Source organism: Myxine glutinosa, chromosome 3 (genome assembly GCF_964187855.1).
Source record: "Myxine glutinosa chromosome 3, kmMyxGlut1.1, whole genome shotgun sequence".
Classification (NCBI taxonomy): domain Eukaryota; kingdom Metazoa; phylum Chordata; class Myxini; order Myxiniformes; family Myxinidae; genus Myxine; species Myxine glutinosa.
Genome location: NC_136263.1, coordinates 891235 through 905504, shown reverse-complemented (window position 1 = coordinate 905504; position 14270 = coordinate 891235). Strand labels below are relative to the sequence as shown.

Below are 14270 nucleotides of genomic sequence, written 5' to 3'. Positions count from 1 at the left end.
ACGATATTGGGAATTGTCCTCATAAACACGATATTGGGAATTATCCTCATAAACACGATATTGGGAATTATCCTCATAAACACGATATTGGGAATTGTCCTCATAAACACGATATTGGGAATTGTCCTCATAAACACGGTATTGGGAATTGTCCTAATAAACACGATATTGGGAATTGTCCTCATAAACACGATATTGGGAATTGTCCTCATAAACACGATATTGGGAATTGTCCTCATAAACACGGTATTGGGAATTGTCCTAATAAACACGATATTGGGAATTATCCTCATAAACACGATATTGGGAATTGTCCTCATAAACACGATATTGGGAATTGTCCTCATAAACACGGTATTGGGAATTGTCCTAATAAACACGATATTGGGAATTGTCCTCATAAACACGATATTGGGAATTGTCCTCATAAACACGATATTGGGAATTGTCCTCATAAACACGATATTGGGAATTGTCCTCATAAACACGATATTGGGAATTGTCCTCATAAACACGGTATTGGGAATTGTCCTAATAAACACGATATTGGGAATTATCCTCATAAACACGATATTGGGAATTGTCCTCATAAACACGATATTGGGAATTGTCCTCATAAACACGATATTGGGAATTGTCCTCATAAACACGATATTGGGAATTGTCCTCATAAACACGATATTGGGAATTGTCCTCATAAACACGATATTGGGAATTGTCCTCATAAACACGATATTGGGAATTGTCCTCATAAACACGATATTGGGAATTGTCCTCATAAACACGATATTGGGAATTGTCCTCATAAACACGATATTGGGAATTGTCCTCATAAACACGATATTGGTATTGGGAATTGTCCTCATAAACACGGTATTGGGAATGGGAATTGTCCTCATAAACACGGTATTGGGAATTGTCCTCATATACACGATATTGGGAATTGTCCTCATAAACACGATATTGGGAATTATCCTCATAAACACGGTATTGGGAATTGTCCTCATATACACGATATTGGGAATTATCCTCATAAACACGGTATTGGGAATTGTCCTCATATACACGATATTGGGAATTGTCCTCATAAACACGGTATTGGGAATTGTCCTCATAAACACGATATTGGGAATTGTCCTCATATACACGATATTGGGAATTATCCTCATATACACGATATTGGGAATTGTCCTCATAAACACGGTATTGGGAATTGTCCTCATATACACGATATTGGGAATTGTCCTCATATACACGATATTGGGAATTATCCTCATAAACACGATATTGGGAATTGTCCTCATAAACACGGTATTGGGAATTGTCCTCATATACACGATATTGGGAATTGTCCTCATATACACGATATTGGGAATTGTCCTCATAAACACGATATTGGGAATTATCCTCATATACACGATATTGGGAATTTCCTCATAAACACGATATTGGGAATTATCCTCATAAACACGGTATTGGGAATTGTCCTCATATACACGATATTGGGAATTGTCCTCATAAACACGATATTGGGAATTATCCTCATAAACACGGTATTGGGAATTGTCCTCATAAACACGGTATTGGGAATTGTCCTCATATACACGATATTGGGAATTGTCCTCATATACACGATATTGGGAATTGTCCTCATATACACGATATTGGGAATTGTCCTCATAAACACGATATTGGGAATTATCCTCATAAACACGGTATTGGGAATTGTCCTCATAAACACGGTATTGGGAATTGTCCTCATATACACGATATTGGGAATTATCCTCATAAACACGATATTGGGAATTATCCTCATAAACACGGTATTGGGAATTGTCCTCATAAACACGATATTGGGAATTGTCCTCATATACACGATATTGGGAATTGTCCTCATAAACACGATATTGGGAATTATCTTCATAAACACGATATTGGGAATTGTCCTCATATACACGATATTGGGAATTGTCCTCATCTACACGATATTGGGAATTGTCCTCATCTACACGATATTGGGAATTGTCCTCATATACACGATATTGGGAATTATCTTCATAAACACGATATTGGGAATTGTCCTCATAAACACGGTATTGGGAATTGTCCTCATATACACGATATTGGGAATTGTCCTCATAAACACGATATTGGGAATTGTCCTCATAAACACGATATTGGGAATTATCCTCATATACACGATATTGGGAATTGTCCTCATAAACACGATATTGGGAATTGTCCTCATATACACGATATTGGGAATTGTCCTCATAAACACAATATTGGGAATTGTCCTCATATACACGATATTGGGAATTGTCCTCATAAACACGATATTGGGAATTGTCCTCATATACACGATATTGGGAATTGTCCTCATATACACGATATTGGGAATTGTCCTCATAAACACGGTATTGGGAATTGTCCTCATATACACGATATTGGGAATTGTCCTCATAAACACGATATTGGGAATTATCCTCATAAACACGGTATTGGGAATTGTCCTCATATACACGATATTGGGAATTGTCCTCATATACACGATATTGGGAATTGTCCTCATAAACACGATATTGGGAATTGTCCTCATAAACACGGTATTGGGAATTGTCCTCATATACACGATATTGGGAATTGTCCTCATAAACACGATATTGGGAATTGTCCTCATATACACGATATTGGGAATTGTCCTCATAAACACGGTATTGGGAATTGTCCTCACTAGGGCGTGCCCGTACTATATATATATCTAAAATTATATCCCCCCCCTCTATTTACATGAAATGGTTTGGTCCATTCGCAAATGGTTTGGTCCATTCGCAAAGCCAAAGCGAACGGCTTGCGAGTACGGTGACAATCCCCCCCTCTATTTACATGAAATGGTTTGGTCCATTCGCAAAGCCAAACCGAACGGCTTGCGAGTACGGTGACAATCCCCCCCCTCTATTTACATGAAATGGTTTGGTCCAAAGCGAACGGCTTGCGGAGTTTGGTAAAGAAATCGCCATAGCTCGGTAACTACTTGTCCGATTAATATGAAACCTTGAAAAGGCACATCCTCGGGTCCCCAGCAATATACCTGGCAAGTTTAAAGTATATCGGACCCGTGGTTGTCGAGAAACAGCGGTCACAGACAAACGACAAACACACAGACATACACACAGACATACAGAGATTACTGGAATTATAGATAGACTCGGGCGTGCCCGTACTATATATATATCTAAAATTATATCCCCCCCCCCCCTCTATTTACATGAAATGGTTTGGTCCATTCGCAAAGCCAAAGCGAACGGCTTGCGAGTACGGTGACAATCCCCCCCCTCTATTTACATGAAATGGTTTGGTCCAAAGCGAACGGCTTGCGAGTACGGTGACAATCCCCCCCCCCCCCCTCTATTTACATGAAATGGTTTGGTCCAAAGCGAACGGCTTGCGAGTACGGTGACAATCCCCCCCCCTCTATTTACATGAAATGGTTTGGTCCAAAGCGAACGGCTTGCGGAGTTTGGTAAAGAAATCGCCATAGCGTGCACAAACGCGCAGGAAAGCGAAAGAATCGCAAATTAGTTTTAATTAGTTTTAAAACATAGTTTAACGCCAACATAGCGGCAACATAGTTTGCCAACGTGAAATAAATGAATACGCTCTCAAATGTGCCGTCCGAGGCAGAGTCTGTTCGCCACGTTCGGCACACGTGATAGCTCGCTGCTCTCTGATTGGTTGAATCGTTTTTTGGACATAGCTCGGTAACTACTTCACCGATTAATATGAAACCTTGAAAAGGCACATCCTCAGGTCCCCAGCAATATACCTGGCAAGTTTCAAGTATATCGGACCCGTGGTTGTCGAGAAACAGCGGTCACAGACACACAGACATACACACAGACATACACACAGACATACAGAGATTACTGGAATTATAGATAGATTTTTTTTTTGGCAAGGAACGGGCACCCACGTACGGGCACGTCCTAGGGCATGCCCGTACTATATATATATCTAAAATTATATCCCCCCCCTCTATTTACATGAAATGGTTTGGTCCATTCGCAAAGCCAAAGCGAACGGCTTGCGAGTACGGTGACAATCCCCCCCCCCCCCCTCTATTTACATGAAATGGTTTGGTCCAAAGCGAACGGCTTGCGAGTACGGTGACAATCCCCCCCCCCTCTATTTACATGAAATGGTTTGGTCCAAAGCGAACGGCTTGCGGAGTTTGGTAAAGAAATCGCCATAGCTCGGTAACTACTTGTCCGATTAATATGAAACCTTGAAAAGGCACATCCTCGGGTCCCCAGCAATATACCTGGCAAGTTTCAAGTATATCGGACCCGTGGTTGTCGAGAAACAGCGGTCACAGACAAACACACAGACACACAGACATACAGAGATTACTGGAATTATAGATAGACTAGGGCGTGCCCGTACGTGGGTGCAAAAAAACATGCGTACAAACAACAACAACAAAAAAAAACTTTGAAACCACGTGGCAGTAACGACCACAGAACCCCCCCCTCTATTTACATGAAATGGTTTGGTCCATTCGCAAAGCCAAAGCGAACGGCTTGCGAGTACGGTGGAACCCCCCCCCCCCCCCTCTATTTACATGAAATGGTTTGGTCCATTCGCAAAGCCAAAGCGAACGGCTTGCGAGTACGGTGGAACCCCCCCCCCCTCTATTTACATGAAATGGTTTGGTCCATTCGCAAAGCCAAAGCGAACGGCGAACGGCTAAATCGCCATAGCTCGGTAACTACTTCTCCGATTAATATGAAACCTTGAAAAGGCACATCCTCAGGTCCCCAGCAATATACCTGGCAAGTTTCAAGTATATCGGACCCGTGGTTGTCGAGAAACAGCGGTCACAGACAAACAAACAAACACACAGACACACATACACACAGAGATTACTGGAATTATAGATAGATAAACACGGTATTGGGAATTGTCCTCATACACACGATATTGGGAATTGTCCTCATAAACACGGTATTGGGAATTGTCCTCATATACACGATATTGGGAATTGTCCTCATATACACGATATTGGGAATTGTCCTCATAAACACGATATTGGGAATTGTCCTCATAAACACGATATTGGGAATTATCCTCATAAACACGATATTGGGAATTGTCCTCATAAACACGGTATTGGGAATTGTCCTCATATACACGATATTGGGAATTGTCCTCATCTACACGATATTGGGAATTATCCTCATAAACACGATATTGGGAATTGTCCTCATAAACACGGTATTGGGAATTGTCCTCATATACACGGTATTGGGAATTGTCCTCATAAACACGGTATTGGGAATTGTCCTCATATACACGATATTGGGAATTGTCCTCATATACACGATATTGGGAATTGTCCTCATATACACGATATTGGGAATTGTCCTCATAAACACGATATTGGGAATTATCCTCATAAACACGGTATTGGGAATTGTCCTCATAAACACGGTATTGGGAATTGTCCTCATATACACGATATTGGGAATTATCCTCATAAACACGATATTGGGAATTGTCCTCATAAACACGGTATTGGGAATTGTCCTCATAAACACGATATTGGGAATTGTCCTCATATACACGATATTGGGAATTGTCCTCATAAACACGATATTGGGAATTATCTTCATAAACACGATATTGGGAATTGTCCTCATATACACGATATTGGGAATTGTCCTCATCTACACGATATTGGGAATTGTCCTCATCTACACGATATTGGGAATTGTCCTCATATACACGATATTGGGAATTATCTTCATAAACACGATATTGGGAATTGTCCTCATAAACACGGTATTGGGAATTGTCCTCATATACACGATATTGGGAATTGTCCTCATAAACACGATATTGGGAATTGTCCTCATAAACACGATATTGGGAATTATCCTCATATACACGATATTGGGAATTGTCCTCATAAACACGATATTGGGAATTGTCCTCATATACACGATATTGGGAATTGTCCTCATAAACACGATATTGGGAATTGTCCTCATATACACGATATTGGGAATTGTCCTCATAAACACGATATTGGGAATTGTCCTCATATACACGATATTGGGAATTGTCCTCATATACACGATATTGGGAATTATCTTCATAAACACGATATTGGGAATTGTCCTCATAAACACGGTATTGGGAATTGTCCTCATATACACGATATTGGGAATTGTCCTCATAAACACGATATTGGGAATTATCCTCATAAACACGGTATTGGGAATTGTCCTCATATACACGATATTGGGAATTGTCCTCATAAACACGATATTGGGAATTGTCCTCATAAACACGGTATTGGGAATTGTCCTCATATACACGATATTGGGAATTGTCCTCATAAACACGATATTGGGAATTGTCCTCATATACACGATATTGGGAATTGTCCTCATAAACACGGTATTGGGAATTGTCCTCACTAGGGCGTGCCCGTACTATATATATATCTAAAATTATATCCCCCCCCCTCTATTTACATGAAATGGTTTGGTCCATTCGCAAATGGTTTGGTCCATTCGCAAAGCCAAAGCGAACGGCTTGCGAGTACGGTGACAACCCCCCCCCCCCCCTCTATTTACATGAAATGGTTTGGTCCATTCGCAAAGCCAAACCGAACGGCTTGCGAGTACGGTGACAATCCCCCCCCCCTCTATTTACATGAAATGGTTTGGTCCAAAGCGAACGGCTTGCGGAGTTTGGTAAAGAAATCGCCATAGCTCGGTAACTACTTGTCCGATTAATATGAAACCTTGAAAAGGCACATCCTCGGGTCCCCAGCAATATACCTGGCAAGTTTAAAGTATATCGGACCCGTGGTTGTCGAGAAACAGCGGTCACAGACAAACGACAAACACACAGACATACACACAGACATACAGAGATTACTGGAATTATAGATAGACTCGGGCGTGCCCGTACTATATATATATCTAAAATTATATCCCCCCCCCTCTATTTACATGAAATGGTTTGGTCCATTCGCAAAGCCAAAGCGAACGGCTTGCGAGTACGGTGACAATCCCCCCCCCTCTATTTACATGAAATGGTTTGGTCCAAAGCGAACGGCTTGCGAGTACGGTGACAATCCCCCCCCCCCCCCTCTATTTACATGAAATGGTTTGGTCCAAAGCGAACGGCTTGCGAGTACGGTGACAATCCCCCCCCTCTATTTACATGAAATGGTTTGGTCCAAAGCGAACGGCTTGCGGAGTTTGGTAAAGAAATCGCCATAGCGTGCACAAACGCGCAGGAAAGCGAAAGAATCGCAAATTAGTTTTAAAACATAGTTTAACGCCAACATAGCGGCAACATAGTTTGCCAACGTGAAATAAATGAATACGCTCTCAAATGTGCCGTCCGAGGCAGAGTCTGTTCGCCACGTTCGGCACACGTGATAGCTAGCTGCTCTCTGATTGGTTGAATCGTTTTTTGGACATAGCTCGGTAACTACTCCGATTAATATGAAACCTTGAAAAGGCACATCCTCAGGTCCCCAGCAATATACCTGGCAAGTTTCAAGTATATCGGACCCGTGGTTGTCGAGAAACAGCGGTCACAGACACACAGACATACACACAGACATACACACAGACATACAGAGATTACTGGAATTATAGATAGATTTTTTTTTTGGCAAGGAACGGGCACCCACGTACGGGCACGTCCTAGGGCATGCCCGTACTATATATATATATCTAAAATTATATCCCCCCCCTCTATTTACATGAAATGGTTTGGTCCATTCGCAAAGCCAAAGCGAACGGCTTGCGAGTACGGTGACAATCCCCCCCCTCTATTTACATGAAATGGTTTGGTCCAAAGCGAACGGCTTGCGAGTACGGTGACAATCCCCCCCCTCTATTTACATGAAATGGTTTGGTCCAAAGCGAACGGCTTGCGAGTACGGTGACAATCCCCCCCCCCCCCCTCTATTTACATGAAATGGTTTGGTCCAAAGCGAACGGCTTGCGGAGTTTGGTAAAGAAATCGCCATAGCTCGGTAACTACTTGTCCGATTAATATGAAACCTTGAAAAGGCACATCCTCGGGTCCCCAGCAATATACCTGGCAAGTTTCAAGTATATCGGACCCGTGGTTGTCGAGAAACAGCGGTCACAGACAAACACACAGACACACAGACACACATACATACAGAGATTACTGGAATTATAGATAGACTAGGGCGTGCCCATACGTGGGTGCAAAAAAACATGCGTGCAAACAACAACAACAAAAAAAAACTTTGAAACCACGTGGCAGTAACGACCACAGAACCCCCCCCCCCCCTCTATTTACATGAAATGGTTTGGTCCATTCGCAAAGCCAAAGCGAACGGCTTGCGAGTACGGTGGAACCCCCCCCCCCTCTATTTACATGAAATGGTTTGGTCCATTCGCAAAGCCAAAGCGAACGGCGAACGGCTAAATCGCCATAGCTCGGTAACTACTTCTCCGATTAATATGAAACCTTGAAAAGGCACATCCTCAGGTCCCCAGCAATATACCTGGCAAGTTTCAAGTATATCGGACCCGTGGTTGTCGAGAAACAGCGGTCACAGACAAACAAACAAACACACAGACACACATACACACAGAGATTACTGGAATTATAGATAGACTAGGGCATTGCCCGTACGTGGGTGCCCGTTCCTTGCCAAAAAAAAAAAAAAACGCTACCCGTACGCTCTACCCCGCCCGTACGCCCGTAAACAAAAAATAACAACGCTCTTCGCTTCCGCCCTTCGCTCTGACTGAATTGGGAGAAATAATGCGCATAAGAAATCGAATTACGTACCGTAATGGCGGTCAGCTCGTAACGCGCACACTGTCCGGAAGTTCGCATATCGCATATCTATCTATCTATCTATTAATGCCCATTTATTCAATTATCGCCAACGTATTTTGGCTTTTTGCAATTTAATCGCAAGGAAAAGTAGAAAGAGAAGAGGGAAAAAAAGAAAAGCCTTGCCTTGCTGCAAACAGCTGCTGCAAACAACAACAACATGGAAGGCTGCACTGTCCGGAAGTTGGCATATCGCAGTTACGATTATTTTAGTGTTAATGGCCAATTATTCAATTAGCGCCAACGTATTTTGGCTGTTTGCAATTTAATCGCAAGGAAAAGTAGAAAGAGAAGAGGGGAAAAAAGAAAAGCCTTGCATTAACGCATTAACGCTTGCATTGCATTAACGGTTCGGCACACGTGATAGCTCGCTGCTCTCTGATTGGTTGAAGCGTTTTTTGGACATAGCTCGGTAGGTACTTGTCCGATTAATTTCAAACCTTGAAAAGGCACATCCTCGGGTCCCCAGCAATATACCTGGCAAGTTTCAAGTATATCGGACCCGTGGTTGTCGAGAAACAGCGGTCACAGACACACAGACACACAGACAGACACACAGAGATTGCTGGAATTATAGATAGATAAACACGGTATTGGGAATTGTCCTCATATACACGATATTGGGAATTGTCCTCATAAACACGGTATTGGGAATTGTCCTCATATACACGATATTGGGAATTGTCCTCATATACACGATATTGGGAATTGTCCTCATAAACACGATATTGGGAATTGTCCTCATAAACACGATATTGGGAATTATCCTCATAAACACGATATTGGGAATTGTCCTCATAAACACGGTATTGGGAATTGTCCTCATATACACGATATTGGGAATTGTCCTCATAAACACGATATTGGGAATTATCCTCATAAACACGGTATTGGGAATTGTCCTCATATACACGATATTGGGAATTGTCCTCATATACACGATATTGGGAATTGTCCTCATAAACACGATATTGGGAATTGTCCTCATAAACAAGGTTCCTCATAAGCAGGTGGGGTTTTTTTGCACATTTTTGGTAATCTTAACACTTATTGTTTGTTATTTTCTGTTGATATATGACTAGGTGTTGATTGTGCATTACGTACATCCTGATAAAAACGTTCTCGATCAGTTCCTCTCTTCATACAAACTGATGCTCGGCTGGAATAACAGATACATGAAATATCGGAATGAAAGTGTCCTGCGTGTTATTTTCAACTTACGGATGTTTTTTTCCCCAAATATTGGATCTTCCTGTTGTTTTTCCATAGAGTCTCTGCTCAACCCAATACCCACCAAGCATGAGAACATCCAGGACTTGGGATACGGCTCTGGAGAAGGTACAAAAACAACAACAGTATTTCATCTCCAATTGGGATGCATTGCATTGTGATGCCAACAGACAAATTTAGGAGGGATATGTGATGAATGTGAATTCGCTGGGAATGGAGCTCTCTAGTTTGTGCAAGTTCAAAACATTGTGGAAGTATAATAGTATTATTCCTACCTATAAGGGCATTAAAATAGTCTTATGACCATTACATGACCTTTTACTCCTTTTGCTATAACCAAGTATGACAGGGTACTGCAGAGGTAACATACTTACCTTTAGGCGGTTTATCCCCCGTATTATCTCTGACCCGACTACAAGATGTGGAATTGGTGCTTCGTACACAGGGTGTTGCACTATAAGGAGCAGTGCCCTAAGGATGGACCTTAAACTGGTGCCCCATCTGTTAGCATTAGTTGGTGGACTTTAAAGACCCCACAGTATCTTTCGTATGGAGTCAGCGAGTTATTGCCGGTACCCTGAACAAATCACAAATTCTCACTCTGCCTACTTCTGGAAAGGGTTAGGGCTTCCACCCAACGTAACTTTCCGTGATACTCCTTCACCAGCAATGAACTTGGACAGATGAGAGAGAGAGAGAGACAGACAGAGAGAGAGACAGACAGACAGAGAGACAGACAGACAGAGAGACAGAGAGAGAGAGAGAGAGAGAGAGAGAGACACAGAGAGAGACAGAGACAGAGTGAGAGACAGAGACAGAGTGAGAGACAGAGACAGAGATTTTGTCCTTTTATTACAAAAGTATTTTTAAAAAAACAAATGATGATTCAAAGAAAACAATCAACAGTTGCACAAGCATTTACATGATAAATAAACAAATTATCAGCAAATAAACAAGCAAGTATTAAGGAAAACAACTACGTAGTAAATACTAAATGACCCTCAGCTATTTTGCAAAATGCATCTCTCACACACCACTCCTTCTCAGAGTTGTACCTCAGAACAACAACAAAATTCCAGCTTCACTCTTCAAACACAGAGCTTTAAACATTTCCAAAACATCTGTACTATACGAATCATTCCGTATCTTTCATTCCCTGGTCTTGTATAATCACCAACTTGGCTTGCGCAAGAAAAATGAATTAAAATTGTTGTTGGGGAATTGAACCGCCCATTCGGGCCAAAAATAAAGGCAGGAAAATCAAAAACAAAGGAAAACCGTGCAAGTAACATTTTAAAGAATACAAATAAAGGAGTTAACTGGTCACAGCGTACATACGCATGGGGCAAGGTTTCAGTTTGTCCACAAAATGGACATTGCTCACTTATCGCTTGTGAGAAGCAGTGAATTAGGGAATTTGTGGGTGGGATCCAATGCGCAATTCTCCATTGAAGATCCCCAACACGTTTCGGCACAGGCTGTTTATAGTACCACCCTCACATAGGGTAAATTGGAGGGGTATTCGGCAGGACTGCAGGCCATCTACACGGTACAGGGGAGGACAACGAAGGAAAAAGGATTTTTAAGCATTGCACATACAGGGTCTTTCGATTGCTCCAAGAAAAGGATAGAGAGCGGCCAAACCTAATCGGTTCCAAACTAAGAGAACCAGATAGACAAAGATTGGGGAAGGGTGGAGAAGATTCAGAGGTGGGTATGGGAGGGTTGCTTACCCAACCATTTGAGGCACAGTAATTGCAAAGAACAATTTTCAAAAAGCTGTCAACTCTGCGACACGATCTAATGCCAACCGTCGAAGCCAGAGCGGTAGTATTTATCCACCTGTCATTGGTGGCGTTTCTCAAATGACACACTTTTGTAACTGAGGCATTTATAAACTGTTGAATGAAGGTGCTTTCATTCACACACTCACCAAATACAGAGTTGTGAAATAATGGTTCATTGAAGAACATCGATCGAACATAAGTCGAGGGGTCGCGGAGACAGGTAAAGGCTTGCCACACATTCAGTAGGCTTTGGTGAAAGGCAGGTAGCATCGATAGGTCTATCTTGGTCGAGTCCATCAGGAATAGCTCCTGTGAAAGGTCCAACTTCCCCGCTTGACGTAAGATGTAGCTGGTAAGCTGTCTCCAGGGCCAAACATGATTCAAACAAGAAGCGCCATGTTGTTCATAGGCGGAAAGCCATGATGCGGCACTTGACATTGACCAGCCCTTGGCCACCCTCTGCAGTTGGTAAGTTTAGAATCTCTGGTCTCAGCGAATGCTTTCCGGACCAGAAGAAATGGGTGATGGATTTTTGTATGTCCTCCACCAGAGTTTTGGGCAGCTGCAGGGAAAGAACCTTGAACCATAACTTAGTGGTGACCAGACTGTTGATGACTAGTACCCTACCTCGGTAGGACAGTTGGCAGAGCAAGTTCTTCCATTTCAGTAACAGTACTTCAATGTGTGCCAACAAGCCTTCCCAGTTATGTCTCACAAAATTCCCAGGGCCAAGGAACACCCCTCGGAACTTAACCCCATCTCTTCTCGACGAAAGATTGGCAGGAAGAGGGGGAGGGAGAGGAAATAGGGGGGCAGGTAGAGGGTTGAAGCCACAGCGCTTCTGTTTTTGTCCAATTTATCTTGGCCGATGATGCCCTGCTGAAGATATCCAATGCACTCATAATCAAATCAACGTCTTCTGAACGTCTGATGCAGACACAGATGTCATCTGCATAAGCAATGCCTTTTAAGGGGTGGCTTCGAAAAGTAACACCAGGCAAGGACTTCCGAAAGGTATTTAAGAGGGGCTCAAGGGATAAATTCCAGACAGAGGGCAGCCCTGCCTTACCCCTCTCCCAACACAAAAGGGGGGTACAAGTTCATTGTTTATCTTTAAGATAGCCGATATGTTTGAATAACATAATTGTACATGGGATAGGATAGAAAGAGAGGTCCAAAACCAAAACATTTTAGCACTTCAAAAAGATATATATGAGAAACACAGTCAAAAGCTTTCTCCTGGTCGAGGAAGATCAAGGCACAACTTTCATAATTAGTCTCACAGATTTCAATGACATCTCCGACAACAGAGATATTAACCTGAATATTGCGACCAGGAACACAATAAGTCTGGTCCATGTGTATAACGTCTCCTAGTAGGGGGTGAGAGACGCAAGGCCAGAGCCTTTGAGAAAATCTTTATAGTCCGTACACAGTAAGGACACTGGCCTCCATTGTGATATAAAAAAAAACCAAAAAAAAAAACCACCTTTAGAGGCCATTTTTCCCCGCAAGCGGGGGTTGGCCTTTTTCGGGAACTGTGGTTGTTGTTGTTTTTCGGTCCCCTTTTTGAAGCAATGTTTTACGGCCGGATGCCCTTCCTGACGCCAACCCTTTTTGCCGCCTTTAACGACAAGCAGGGAATTACCAGTGAACTGGTACTCAAACTGGTTAGGCTTCAGGAACTTTCTGTTGCCCTTAAAAGCCTGGACAGAGGGAAATCACCTGGCCTGGATGGTCTGCCAGTGGAGTTCTTCGAGAAATTTTGGGACTTGATTGGACCTCATTTGCTTCTGGTTTTCCTGGAGAGCATGAATAAAGGTGAACTTCCACTGAGCTGCAGGAGAGCCGTGCTTACTTTGCTTCCTAAAAAAGGAAATTTATTGCTCATATCACAGTGAAGGCCAGTGTCCTTATTGTGTACGGACTATAAAATTTTCTCAAATACCATCAAACACCATCAAAACAAAATAGGAACAAGTTCTGCATCGACATCTGTTGCCTGGTAAAGTGTAGAGAAGAAGAGTCTTGCATCTTTCTTAATTTCTACAGGGTTGGTCGTGATTGAATTATCAGGACGTTTCAAAGCAGTAATTTGGGAATGAGGAAATTTTGTTTCAAAATCAAAGAAAAACAGGGTCGGAGAATCCAGGAGGTAGAGGTGCTGAAAGCGGTCTCGTTAGCGATCCTTGGGTTTGATTAGAAATTATATTATTAAGAAGAGACTTCTTCTCACATAGTCTTAGTTTCTTTTGGGGGGTCGGATGTTTTTTTAAATTTGTTTGAATCTGGAGAATCTCCTTCTCCAGCTCCACTTTCATTCTGCGTTCTATGAGGTCCTGTGTGTTT

The 14270-nt window shown here is 42.4% G+C and overlaps 1 protein-coding gene across 1 annotated transcript in view; it reads left to right on the top strand.

Moving 5' to 3' along the window:
• Window positions 1-14270, top strand: part of COL17A1 (collagen type XVII alpha 1 chain) — a 261339-nt gene that overhangs the window by 7194 nt on the left and 239875 nt on the right. Inside the window, exon 3 of the mRNA XM_068111347.2 lies at window positions 10174-10242. Coding sequence (XP_067967448.2) covers window positions 10174-10242 — 69 coding nt within the window. The remainder of the gene's footprint in view (window positions 1-10173; window positions 10243-14270) is intronic.